Source organism: Lactuca saligna, chromosome 2 (assembly GCF_052625555.1).
Source record: "Lactuca saligna cultivar CGN05327 chromosome 2, ASM5262555v1, whole genome shotgun sequence".
Lineage (NCBI taxonomy): Eukaryota > Viridiplantae > Streptophyta > Magnoliopsida > Asterales > Asteraceae > Lactuca > Lactuca saligna.
In genome coordinates, this window is record NC_136418.1 from 36,762,515 (window position 1) to 36,776,388 (window position 13,874).

The window sequence follows — 13,874 nt, forward strand, 5'->3', positions numbered from 1 at the left end:
AAAGGAAGTCTCTGAGGTTGTTCACACAACTCAGATCTTTCTTGACTCTCTCAAAGCACATGCTGATGCTAATGCGGCCAAGTTTCAAACGTCTGTGGACTCTTTCTCGGCTACCCTTCAGGGTGAAACCTCCAAGTTTGAGGCTCTGCGTGATGACCTCAAAACTGAATCCACATCTTTTCTCCAATCCTTGGATTCACGTTTTGCTTCTCTAGCAGCAGAGAGCACCTTAAAAGAAGATCTTGTCAAGCATCAGGCAACTATTGACCTTCAGAAGATCCAACTGGCCCAGGCACAACAAGAAATCTCTTTGCTGAAAACTCAGCGGGCTATTCTTCAAGGTTGTGCTGGTGATGTCAAGAATATGTTGACAACCGTCCTTGACACTCATGACCCCTTTCTTACCCTTACCATCAGACAGCATCTCCAGGCTAAACTCCTTCCTGCAATTAACATCTTGAGCGAAATGAAGGGTGTCTCGGAGAAGCTTGTTCTTCCGAGACAAGGGGGAGAGGAGGGTATTCCAAAGACAGAACCGAAGGCTAATTTAGCTTCGGGTTCTGGAAAACAGTTATTTGTTGAGAGCGAGTCAGATACTGATGAGACTACCGCTGAAGCTCTTCAACAAAAGAAAAGAGACAAAGAGCTAGATGAAACAATGAAAATAGCTCGAGAGGCAGAGGCCAAAGAAAGAAGAATCAAGGAGGATGAGGATGCTCTACAAGCCAAGAAGACTCTGTTCCCAGAATGGGACAGAGACACACTCATCAATCAAGCGATTGAGTTTCCCTCCATATATTGGTTGGAACCGATTGCATCTTTTGAGTGTGAGAATACCAAAGACTCGTAGTTTGACATGCCAATCACACGAAAAGCTTTTACATTTCATTGCTTCGATGTCACTGCCGATGTCCCTCATCCAAACTTGAAGGTTGACAGAGAGTTGATAGATTTCTATTTGAAGTATGGTCATCCACAGTACTTGACATGGAGTGCACAGAAGATAATTAAAGTTAAGGTACTGAAACCAACACAGGCTGGGAAATTTTGTCAATGTTAACTTCAAAATCAACAGAGGAACGGCCAACACAGAACATTTTATTTCTCTGGCAGATCTTCCCAGTCTGAATCCTCATGATTGGATTCTGCTATACAACATTCTTCTCTCCAATCAAAGAGAGTATGAACCGATTCTGAAACATCTCAAAAGAATGTTGGCTTCCTATATCCATGAGCTCGCCACTATGGATCAGGAAATAGCAAAAATAATGAACAAGAAACCGACCGTCAAGCCTACTTCCAAGACAGGAGACGTACACAAAATGAAGTTAGGGCAAATTGACTCTTCAAATCTGACGGTCATGTTCACAAGAGGCAACAAGCATAAGTTTCTGTTTGCTCTGGTGGATAAGCATCTGTTCTCAATAGAATGTCTGGAGCATATCATAAACATCATTCACCGATGCAAGCAGAACTCCACAGCAGACAAGAAGAACTTCACTGATATGCTTCGATGGTATATTACCTTCAGGCATCACATTCTGGCTATTATACCGAGGATTTTTGAGACGGTGAAAAAGCCTTCTGCTGTTAAAAGGGAATGAAGACTCTGTGCCAAAGACGCAAAGGGGGAGATTGTTGAAGATTATTGTGTTGCGTCTTGGGCCCTTATGTTTTACAGCCGGATTGGGCTTGTCAATCCGTGTTTATCTAGATTAGCCTTCTTTTTCTTAGATAAACCGTTAGGGTTTTACTATAAATATATGCATGCATGTATGCGTATAGAAAAAGTCGTAACTCTCATTGATTATGTGTAAACCCTAAAATCCTCTACAGTTGATGTTCTTTATCGAGCTCTTCTGAGGATTGTTTATTAAATCATTTGACACCTTGTGATCCATTAGTTTGTTCTTAATTGTTTATCTGATTGTTTCTCTACCTGTTTCATAGATCTAATCGATCTTCAAGTTTGTTTTTAAAATCAACAAAAGGATTAAATATGATTTATTAATATATTATGGGAATAATATATTAAAGGAGAAATCATATTGTTTAATTAATATTAGTCAAGAATTAATTAGTAATTAGTTTTGTGACTAAAAGAGATTAATTAAACTTAAGGGACTGTAATTGTAATTATAAGATAATTGCAATTTGGGCCATGGATTGCCTTATATTAGGGGATGGACGAATTCTAATGGGAAACCCATAAGGAAATCGTCCATGGGCTTAATTAAAGGAGTCTATGGGTTGCTTAGGGCTTAAGCATCCAAATTAGGGTTTCCTTGTTAGATAACCCTAATAGCCCAACTATATAAAGACCCCTTAAGGCTCAAAAACGTGGTTAAGCTTCTTGTTAGGGTTTCTACATGTTTTTGGCAGCCTCCAACCTCTCTCCTCTTCATCCTCTTGCTTATGGTGTTTGTGAACCATTAGAGGAGTGACACTTGTGACTCTAAGCCTTCCAATGTCATTACAAGGAGATTTGGGATTGTTATTGCTACATAACAATCAAGGTATGATCTTAAACCTAATTACATATTAATATGATTACTTGAATACTAGAATTAGGGGTTATAGTCTTGGATTCAAAGCATGTACAATAGAGAAACCTAGATCCAAGCATTAGGGTTTGTATGAGCACATAGGATGTCTTATGACCAAAACCCATAACTTAATTGGTGTAAGCTCCTTCTCAACGTCCCTAACACATTCATCAAGTAATACGGTTCTCGCTTTTTCACACGATGGGGGTTTGTATCCATCCGGTGCATTCTTGATGGCGCTAATCATTTCAAGGAATTGCGGGTTACGTAAAACATTGAAAGGGATTCCGTTGGCACATAATCCTCTAACTATCTTCAAGTCCACCACGTTCCTCTCTAATATTCCAAATGATTCTTCAATGTGTTTCCTTGAAGATGCATTTTTAGAGAGAACAGAATTCTTCAAACACTTTGCAACTCCACTGTTTTCTGCTTCTGTAACCTTCTTCCTAAGACTTTATCTTTTCTGTTGATCTTTAACCATGACAGGACATCTTCTAATATCGGCGGTTTTCCCTACAGTAGGTCCAAAAAAATGGACATGGATTCGGGTGTACGAGCTGGTAAACTTGCCTTTACAGTGGTTACAAACCCACCGTTTAGAACCTCCAGTATTTTTACTGTTTCCTGCACCAGAGAATGTAATTTCTTCTAAAAGTGGTCTGCTTGCATCTTTTCCTTCAGGGATTGTTGATCTTTGTTGTGTTTGCTGCACTTCATCATCAACATCAATAATGTAATCTGCTTGTGTTTCACTGATGTGGGTGTTGCCTTGTGTTTCACTGTTTGCCGGAGTATTGGCATTTCTTCCAAACGCCATTTTTTCTCAGTGAAACAGTAGAGAATTTGGACTGGAGAAGAAGACAAATTGAAGATGAAGAGAAATTGGAACAGATTTTGGATGAGATAATAGAAATCGAGTATCATAATATATTTATATCCATAAATTTGATAGCTTGGTTCATACAATTTGGTTGGAGATCGAGGAGACTTACGACTTTTTCCAAGCGTTTCGTTAATTCCCGCCAAATTGAAGGCTGGCACTGACTTAGCATCCCAATCGACATCCCAATTGAAGCAATTGACATCCCAATTGAAGCGATTCACGAAATTCATTGTACCATATGCGAATTGAAGATCGATCGGCCCTTTACCAAGCATCGATTGGTACGCTAGAATTCCCGATTCTGCTCCCGTTCCCAGACCAAATAGATACGATTCAATCCCGATTCCGCTCCCGTTCCTGATCGATTTGGTACGCCTCCGTACCCCGATTCGGTACACAGCGAACCGGTACGAGGTACGCCTCCATACCCCGATTCCGCTCTCGCCCTCCCTCCAGGAGACTCTGGTTATAACTACAGGCTACGACCGACACTTATTGGTGCCAACTGATAATTCTCACTAAATCCCTATTATTACCTCCATGCATTTGAATAACATTGATTACAACCCGTTTTATGTTTACATTAATATGAATAAAGCCTAACAAACACGAAAGAGGACAATTGTGGCCCACTAATCATGTATGTTATGATAGACTGACGAGTATGCGAAGGACACGTTAGCCCGTTAAGCATATAATTGATTTGGACCATACTAGCAATGCCAATGGGCCACTAAGGCCCAATACCATTTAAAGTTATTGAGGGTCCACTAGGCATGTAATTGGGCCACCGGAAGCCCAATAAACATGTATTATTTATGTTGGACCCAATAGTCATGTTAATGGGTCACGAAGGGCCAATAAGCATGATTAGAAGTATTAAAGCTCAACCAATATAATGTTTACTTGTTGTGAATAATATTAATGTCGTAAGGTTTGTTTCACACGAATTGTTTAATCTAAATGTCACCACATTCGCCAAATTGTTTTATATATATATATATATATATATATATATATATATATATATATATATATATATATATATATATATATATATATATATATATATTTAAATCCATAAGTTATTAAAATTTTGTATTTTTGACCCAATTATTTTAATATTAACATAATTGACCCATATATAATTGTTTGACCAATTCAACCACTTTTTTAGTAAAAATGACAATTTTTACCCCTTTTTATGAAAAATGACATTTTAGGTCCTTAGATTATATTTCTTGATATTTTCGGCCCAAACACATATTTAAATCATGTTTTCAGCCCAAAATAAGGTTTTGGACAGTTTCAGCCCTTTAAGTAAAAAGATTTACACTTGTAGTCTAAATTTTTGCAATTTTTACAGTTTTAGCCCAAAATCCAAAAACTTTGCATTTTTAGTCCTATTTGGTAAGAAAGACATTTTTAGCCCTTGAAAATTTTTTATCTATGTTTTAAACTCATATTATGATAAACTTACAATTTCATTCCCTTAAGTTTCATAATTTTTCGCAAACGGGGCCTAAAAGCCGAAAAGCCCAAACTTTAGCCCATTAGGATAAAATTTACACTTTTATTCCTTTAAAACCCGTGATTTTCATTATAACTCATATTTTAACTGATTTGACCCTTTTTCCCCTTATAAAAACCAAAAATATCATATTCTTCCCAAAATTTTGTTATTTTTGCAAAAATAACACTTACAAGGATTTTAGGCTTTGTTTTCACTTCTTAAACCTAAATGCTCTTAGATCTTTGAAGTATGTTGTTTATTATGTTATTTGTTTATGTATCCTTCACAATTTATCCATAGATTTCGAGGTTTAGCCAACAATATCATATTTTCACAACACAAACCAAGGAAATCACTTATAACAAACATACACACATATATCAACACATAAGACTTGTATTCTCCCCCAAAAATCATGTGAAACCGAAAAACAAGTGGTATGAACTCACCTTGAGTTTGTTGTTTTGGTTTTTGTGAAGAGAGGATGGAGGTTTCAGCCTTGATCACTTCTTGAAGAGAGTTTTGAGTCCAAGATGATCTTTAAAAGCTTTAATCACGAATGAGAGTGGTTTAAAGAGAGATTCTTAGACTATACTTGAATCAAAAGTATTGGAGTTACACAATAACTTACCAAGGATTGCGAATAGTTGATGATGATCCTTAGAATTCTAGCAAAATTTTGAGATCTTGGAGGAACAAGAGAATGATCTTTGAGAGTGTTTGGAGAGGATTTGGAAATGGGTATGTGTGTGTGTTGTGATCTTCAACCGAGAGGTGATAAAAAGGAGAGAGGAGAGGAGTGAGTGCATGGGAACACGAGTCTTGCATAGTTGTATGTTGAACAATACCTAGTTACCCTCTAAATAAAATTGAGGTAGCAAGATTAGGATTAATTACCCATTTCTCTCTTTTTTTATGGGTCGAAATTTGGGCCAAGGAAGAAAGAAATGAACTAGTTTAGGCTCATTCTTGGTCTGGCTTGAAAACATAAAGCCCATTAAGTAGGTTTTCGGCCCATAAAGCCATTACGGTAGTTCAAGGCCCAATTTTTGTATAAGGAATGGATTTATGGTCCATGAAAGCTAATTAAAACAATTATGCCCAATAAGGCCCATTAAGGTAAACCAATTCATTTTGGATCCACTATGGCCCAAAATGTTAAGTTTCATGCAGGTGGGTCCAATTAGGGCCAATTTAAGGTCCTATGCCCAAAATAGTAAAATTGGAAGCTTATTGGTCCATTAGGCCCAATAAGGAAATCCTAGTCCATATTGGACTTAAACCGAGATTTCTAGGGTTTCCCATCTTTGTTGACTATTTGAAGTGTTTGTATAGAGTGTTTGATGGAATTTTGTTGTCATTGAATAAACATCATACATGCTTTCAAGTTTTAGTTACAATGTTATCCTTGTTAAGTGTTTACAAAGCAGCAAAATTCCTAGTTGTGACATTTATCAATCTTCGCATACAGGAGTCGAGGAGCTAGACTGTTAAACGTTCTACTTCAACTTCCCATTTAAATTCCTAACCCAAACGACCGATTGCAGTCGACTCCCAATATAATCGACTCTATAATATTTTGAAATTGACAATGAAATCAATATTTCACAATCAAGACTCAAGAACAAGAAGAAAAGGGTTTCAGTCAAGATTTAAGAAGAAGAATAAGAAGAAGAAGAAGAAGAAGAAGAAGAAGAAAATGTTGCAATCAAGTGATTGACATACCACAATCATAATACATTGGAAAAGTAATTTATATAGCTATAACTTTGTTTGTTTTGGAATGAATATTGTTTGGTTTTAGTGATCATGTTATATGTGTTTTAATGAATAATTATAGCCTAAACTTAATATTGTAAATGGGTCGGGTAAAAGGGTTGAAATCCGTTTATTAGATGGATAAGGATATGGGTTTAACTATTCAAAACCATGTGGGTTATGGGTCGTGTTTGTATCATCATTTGAAAATTGCTTAATGGGTTTGGATCAAGGCCGATCCGTTCCAAACTCACTCCATTGCCAAGCCTACATTTGAATAAGCAAACGACTATGATTTTTTTAATTGTTTAAAGTAAAAAAGAATATATATATATATATATATATATATATATATATATATATATATATATATATATATATATATATATGGAAAAGTTCAATAAAGAACCATAGAAGAACCATTTTTTTAAAAAATTTCTAAAGCTTATTCTTTATCGAAAAAAAATCTAAAAATATCTAAATTCATATATTAACATTGTGAATGTGAAAAATATTTTTCGGATTCACGTTGTGAATTTTCGAAAATTCACATTGTGAAGTTGACGTAAAAAAAATTCGAATTTTATATCATTGAAAAAATGATAAAAAGTTATTAATTTCTGTATTTTTAGTTTTTTTTTTAATAAAAAATAAGTTCTAAAAGTTGAAAAAAAATATTGATTTCCTGGTTAATTATGATTCTCTATTGAACCTCACCATATATATATATTAGAGAATTAAACAAGAAAGTGATCGTTGTAAAATCCGATTTTTTTTGTTATATTTAAATATTTTAAGAACAAATGAACAAAACTAATACTTAAATGATTTAAATTTTAACCCCTCAAAACGTTGATAGACATATTTTAAAGAAACAATAAGACTTGGTTATTGTTTAGCGACAATGTCCCGACTCTTCGGATCACATAAAAGGTTCTGTTGTTAAAAAAAAAAAAAAAAATACTTAGGCCTTTAAACGGTTACCTTGTACAAGAAGTTTAAATAATCTCGATGGAACAATGATGATACATGGTTATTCTTTATTAACATATCTTTATACATTATGAGGCAGTTGCTGTGTAGTGCCTTTTTAAAAAATATATATATATATATGTTTCCATTGATATAAAATATAATCCCATAATTAAATATCACAAATAAAATATGCTGTACAACTACAATATCTCTAGTAGGGGTGATAAATCGTGTTATTGTTTTGTGTTTCTGTCTGAAACGACACAACACAACAAAGTTTTATGTAATACGAACATGACACAACACAATGTCTTGTTCTTTTTAACTAACACGAAAACGAACGAATTAAAAAATAACAAACACGACGCTACACGAAAAATATAACATATATTGAAAACTAGTTTATTTAATGAATATTTCATCAAATATAACACGGAAGACACGATAAAAACGAAAAACACGATAAAGAACTGCTAAATCGTTTCAATTTCGTGTCGAATTTGAACACGAACACAACACGACACGACATCGTGTTTTTTACAGTTAACACGAACACAAATTCAAATTTTCATTTTCGTCCCAATTTCGTTTCGTTTCGTGTATTTTTTTCGTGTCGTGTCATAATTTGTCACCCCTAGTCTCTAGTTTCAAGGTTCTGGAGGAGTAGGATTCGATTTTGGCGATTGAACTAAGTGGCGATTTCGAACGATGTTGAACCCCCCCATGGGCATCCTGAATTGTAAGATTAAGTAAGATTTTATCTTCTATCTACCCATATGGAGAGTTTATCCATCACTTTCTCAACCATTGGGTCACTTAAGTGGTTGGTTAACGTGTCATAAATAAAAGGACTTTCTAATTTAGAAAATGTATTTAGTTGATCACATGGTATCATACCCTAGTGATCCCTTCATCGAAAATCTATCATTACTTCGGTTGGCTTTGACCTACAATCGTCAGAGCACCTACAAACTACTACATTCAATCCTTCAGATGTCGTCCATGTTCCTACCTGCATGAAACATTAACCATTACATCACTACAACCCTAGTTGCCACCTAATCGGAACCTTATTAGTCATTAACACTCATCAATTTTCTTATCTTCTACTTAGGTGCCCACCCATTTGGACTTGGACCCGATTTTTGCTAATAGCCTTGATGTTGTCCAACTAGTTTTGAATTTAACCGAGAAGTCTCGATTTCGATCGGTCCCAATTTCGTAAACCTATTAAGCTTATCACCACCAAATTGAAAATTTTGGTGTAACTATAGTGTAAAAACTAAATTATTTCCATCCTATTACACCATTTGTAGAGTAAAGTACAAAAATGATTCATGGGATACATTATTTTATTTGATTTGGTATAAATGCAATTCTTTTGTAAAAGAAAAAAAAACATCCTTACCGTGGAATTTCGTTGTGATTTTGGTCCTGTCTTTGACATCATTATTATTTACTATGTTAATCCCTATAAAATGACTATTCTTCCATACATTTTATATTTTTTATAAATTAATTAGTATTTTCTAAACTCACAAGTTTTATATTTTCGAATAGGATCCCACTATATCCCCACTTAGTCATCCTCTTCACTTGTTCCTCATTTTATTTTCTCATTTTTTCTGTCGTTCGACTACCTCTCCATCTTCTATTACATACCCGTTGACACCCCACCCCATTCCCCTATAATGACCCCCCCCCCCCCCCCCCCCCCCGAAGCACAAGGTTTCTCTGCATATCTATTGGCCATGAATACATTGAATTTTGTATTCATCATTCTTCGGCTATTTTAACTCCGCTTTCATTCATAGTTAGTTCCCTCAAACTATATATTGCAAAAGTCTACCTTTCTTACTTTAAACCATACGTTCCCATCAATATTCCCCCAAAGAAAATAGATATAACTATGTTTTTTTCTAACAAAATCGCAACTATCATTCATCACTAGAGAGCAAGAATAGTGGATTAGGAAAACTCGTATCAAATTGTACAACAACTCTTAACTCACAACAATTTTGAAATGTACACTAGCATATGATATCTCATGCCCTCAAGTCTATTGTAAACATGTCAATATAATATAACATTATTATCATTCTTGTTATCAATAAAAGCCAATAATTTAAATTGAAAGCTATGACTTTGCTACGATAAATTTTTATATTTGAAAACAAGTGTAGATATATAGAATAACTATCATTTATTAGTATACCACCCAGATGGAATAATACAAGCAATAAAACTAGAAATGTTGGGTGTGGAACTTATACGAACACATCTACTTAGAAGACCAAGTCTCCTTTTTTTTTTTTTTTTCATGCATGATGCATGCATTTAGTGATAGTCCATGTTTCCTTATTTCTAGCAATTGGTGGTTCATTTTAGCTTATCATATTTCCATGATTCATGTTTGATCGAGTTCGAATTTATACATATCTGATCGACTTAAATCAAGATTAAAAGATGGGAACAGATTCCCAAATTAACAAACACTAAAAGAGAAATTTATCCTCCTTGGTAAATCTTTGCATCGACACCATTAAAGATAACAAAGCAGCAACAACAGTGCAACAAAGACGAGATTGGTGGTACATAAAAAACTGTTGCGTTGATAAACTATGGGTATTTAGGGTTGTAGTGGGTCCCATTATATTGTAATCAAATCAAAACAATAATAATAAATAAAAACATGATATGAGGACCAATTAGTTAATTCATAATAAATTAACATATTTAAAGTCACCATATCAACGAGAGAGGCTATTATCATAAGAGCTTTTTCAACCATAAACACCAAAATGGTGATTATTTAACATCATTTTAGTGAATATTTAACACTATTTTAATGATCTTATTCCAACCAATCTCTAAAATGTTGGTTAGGCTTTTACATTTTGGCCTTTATATTTGGTTTTAAAAAGGAGGCAACACAAAAATAATATGCGACTTTTGAAAGTTGATTGGAGTAAAATTAGGATCTTAATGATGTTTTACAGGTCCATTAAAGTTGGCCTAAAAACCTTTTTATAGAAAGATTTATTTTTGGACCCAAACAAATTATATAGGATTCAACACATTTTTTGCAATGTACTCTCATTTTATACTAAGAGTCTAAGAGAATATTATATGGATATTTTTTGTATCTAACTTTTATATCTCTTAAAAACAACCCTTGTATTTATACTTTTTATAAATTTGTTAAGCTTTTTATTATACTAACCTTATAAATTATAAAATAGACAACTATAACCAATTTAATATTTAATATAAATAAATTAATGTCAATTCAATTTTATAATAACCATTAATAGATATTAAAATAAGATATTATCATACAAACGATAAACGAAAATATAATAACCCTATAAATGAAACACCAACAATCGGTGTTGAATAGAAGCAATGTAACTTTACATCAAATTTATGAAATATGAGATTTGGTTTTAGTTTGTCATCAAGCAATCTTTTAAAATGCCATATATTTTCATCCTTTAGATAAAACATACAAATCAACATTTAGTCATTTAACCAATATCAAAGTCAAAGTTTTGTAACTTTTTTCATAAATTATGAAAAAACAAAATGTTTTCTTTTGGCAAATATGCAAACAAAAAGCTTCAAACCTCCTCATAGGGGAAGAAATATTGGTGCTAATTCTGTCCATAAGCTTTTAAACAAAAAAGGGTAATTAAAGTTAAAAGTTGCATAACCAATTATACAAATTGGTCTCATTTCAATGCCCAAATACACATCAAAAGCTCAAAAATTCTAAGTTCTAAGCTCAAAGATCTCACATTATTGATGCAAAACAAAAAAACACCCATAACTCAAATCCATAAAAAGAACTCACATGAAACAGATTCAAAGAGCTTTGAGCATGTCATCTGCACCACTGGAAGTGAAAGCCCCACCTTCTTCAAGATTCAATACCTTCACAACACCATCTTCAACAAGCATCGCATACCTCCTTGATCTAACCCCTAATCCAATCGGCTTATCGCTCAAATCCAATTCACACCCAATTGCCTTGGTGAAATCCCCATTTCCATCGCTCAATAGCAACACTTCATCGCCGACTTTCAAATCGGCCTTCCATGCCTTCATCACGAAGGCGTCGTTGACTGAAATACAAGCGATTGTGTCGACGCCCTTTGATTTTAGTTCGCTGGATTTCTCCACGAATCCGGGGAGGTGTTTCTGGGAGCAAGTGGGTGTGAAGGCGCCGGGGACGGCGAAGAGGATGGCTTTTTTGGATTTCGTGAGATCGGTTATGGTGGTGGTTTGGAGTTCGCCGTCGGAGTCGAAGTAGGATAAGGTTGCGTCGGGGAGTTTGTCTCCGACGGAGATGGTGGCGGAGATTTTGGGGGTGGTGGAGTATCTGATGGCGTGACGGTGGGTGAGGCGGAGGTTTTTGATGCGAAGGGGAGAAATGGAGGAAGAGAAGGCGAGAGAGCGGTGGTTGGCAGGGAGTAGAGACGTGGAGGCGGAGGTGAGGTGGGGTTTGGTGGCGGAGGAGAGGAGTCTTGAGAAGGCAAACGAAGCGGTGGCGGCTGCCATTTTCCTGAAGTGGCGGTGGCGAAGGCGGAGGCGGCGAAGTGGGGTTTATGAGGTTGTTGAAATGGACGGAGGAAACGATGATGAATGAACGAGAGAGACGTTTATCATGTGAAAGTGAGTAGTTGGGAAACAGAAAAGCGAATCTGAGGGGCCATATTTGTAATTTATAAAATATCAGGGACTAAATATAACGTTTAATTTAGTAAATTACAAAATGCATCCATCTATTTAATTTATTACCCTTTTCGCTTCAAGAAATACAACATTCTCATTTTGGGTCTACAAAACTTTTTTTTAATTTAAAAAGAAAAAATCGATTAAAAAATTTATTTATTAATAATAACCATTACAAATATTAATAAGATTGAATGTGTGACAAATTTTATTTTACTATTGATATATTATACGCATTAGTTGTTTTGGTCATGTTGACTAGTATAGTAGTGTATATCATTTAAACTAATTTATTATTTCACATTTGTAGGACAAATAAGATTCTATGAGTATATGCTTGGTATGATGATGGATATTCGGATAACACAGAGAGGAAGAGCAACTTGAACAAGAGATCACATATCATGCTACGACAAGATAAAGCCAAGTTAATTCATAAAAAGGTAGTAATAACTTTGTATAAAACCGAGTAGTTGAACAAAATAGATCCTTGATAGCAATAAAGATTGGAATCCTAAAAAATTATAAAATTAATTAACCCGCAAATTAAGTTTAGTTCAAACTAAGGTATATGAAGACTAGTTATTTTAATTCAAAAAATTTAGAGATGTTTTTTTAAGGATGAAATGAAATCTATACAAAAAAATTGCTACGGTTTTAAGAATACGTTCCATATTATTTAGAAAAGTGTTCTAAGGCAACATTATAGCCTAGCTTGGTATTTTCTGAGTTAATTAAGCACCAAGAAGTAAAAGAATAGTCTTGGATCAATAAACATTGAGTTTAAATTTATTATGACAGCATGATGCATGATGCCTTAATGGTAAAGGTTGATGTGAGTCACATGACAAGTGGAACTTTATAAAAATGCATTGTAATATGTAATAAAGATGGATACGTGTATTCTTGTACGGTGACTATTTAAATAAAAACTAAAATAAATTTATAGTCTTATTCATCATAGTTTATATTCTCGTATTTTTGGGATTCCCGTTGCAAAGAATAAATGGATAGAGAAAAGAAGAAAGAGATGAAAATGGAAATATACATTTATTTTTTGAGGCATTAGTAAAAGGACGTCATCTTAGAAGGCACCAAGACAAATGTATTACAAAACAATGTATGTTTTGTTGGACCCTTCAGTAAATTTGACTTGCCCTCAAAGCCCAACAATCATCGGCAAGAGTCTTTTTTTTTAAGTAAATTTACCTAAAACATTGAAGTTCACTTCGGCACGACGATTAGGTAGAAAACAATTTTTGAGTGTCTACACCACATGCTCAGGATTTTCTTATTACTATCTCTATTGACAATCTTAGCCAACATATATCGTCAATGGAGTATCGTGTTATCCTCAAGTATCGTGTTATGTTCTCTTTATTTCTGATTGATGAGACGTATCATGTTTGTCGCAAGGCGTGCTTGGACTCCTTTGGGGAACATGCAAGTCATTGTAGAGAGC

The 13,874-nt window shown here is 34.5% G+C and overlaps 1 protein-coding gene across 1 annotated transcript; it reads right to left on the reverse strand.

Moving 5' to 3' along the window:
* Positions 1-11,349: 11,349 nt before the first annotated feature.
* LOC145030865 (peroxiredoxin-2E-1, chloroplastic-like) lies at positions 11,350-12,354 on the reverse strand. The gene has a single exon (XM_078979303.1). The coding sequence runs from the start codon at positions 12,236-12,238 to the stop codon at positions 11,543-11,545; it is 696 nt and encodes a 231-aa protein (XP_078835429.1). The 5' UTR covers positions 12,239-12,354; the 3' UTR covers positions 11,350-11,542.
* Between the last annotated feature and the right edge of the window lie 1,520 nt (positions 12,355-13,874).

Bases quoted from the DNA above. Each gene is read 5' to 3' on its own strand.
- LOC145030865 (XM_078979303.1), bottom strand. From the start codon at position 12,238: ATGGCAGCCGCCACCGCTTCGTTTGCCTTCTCAAGACTCCTCTCCTCC.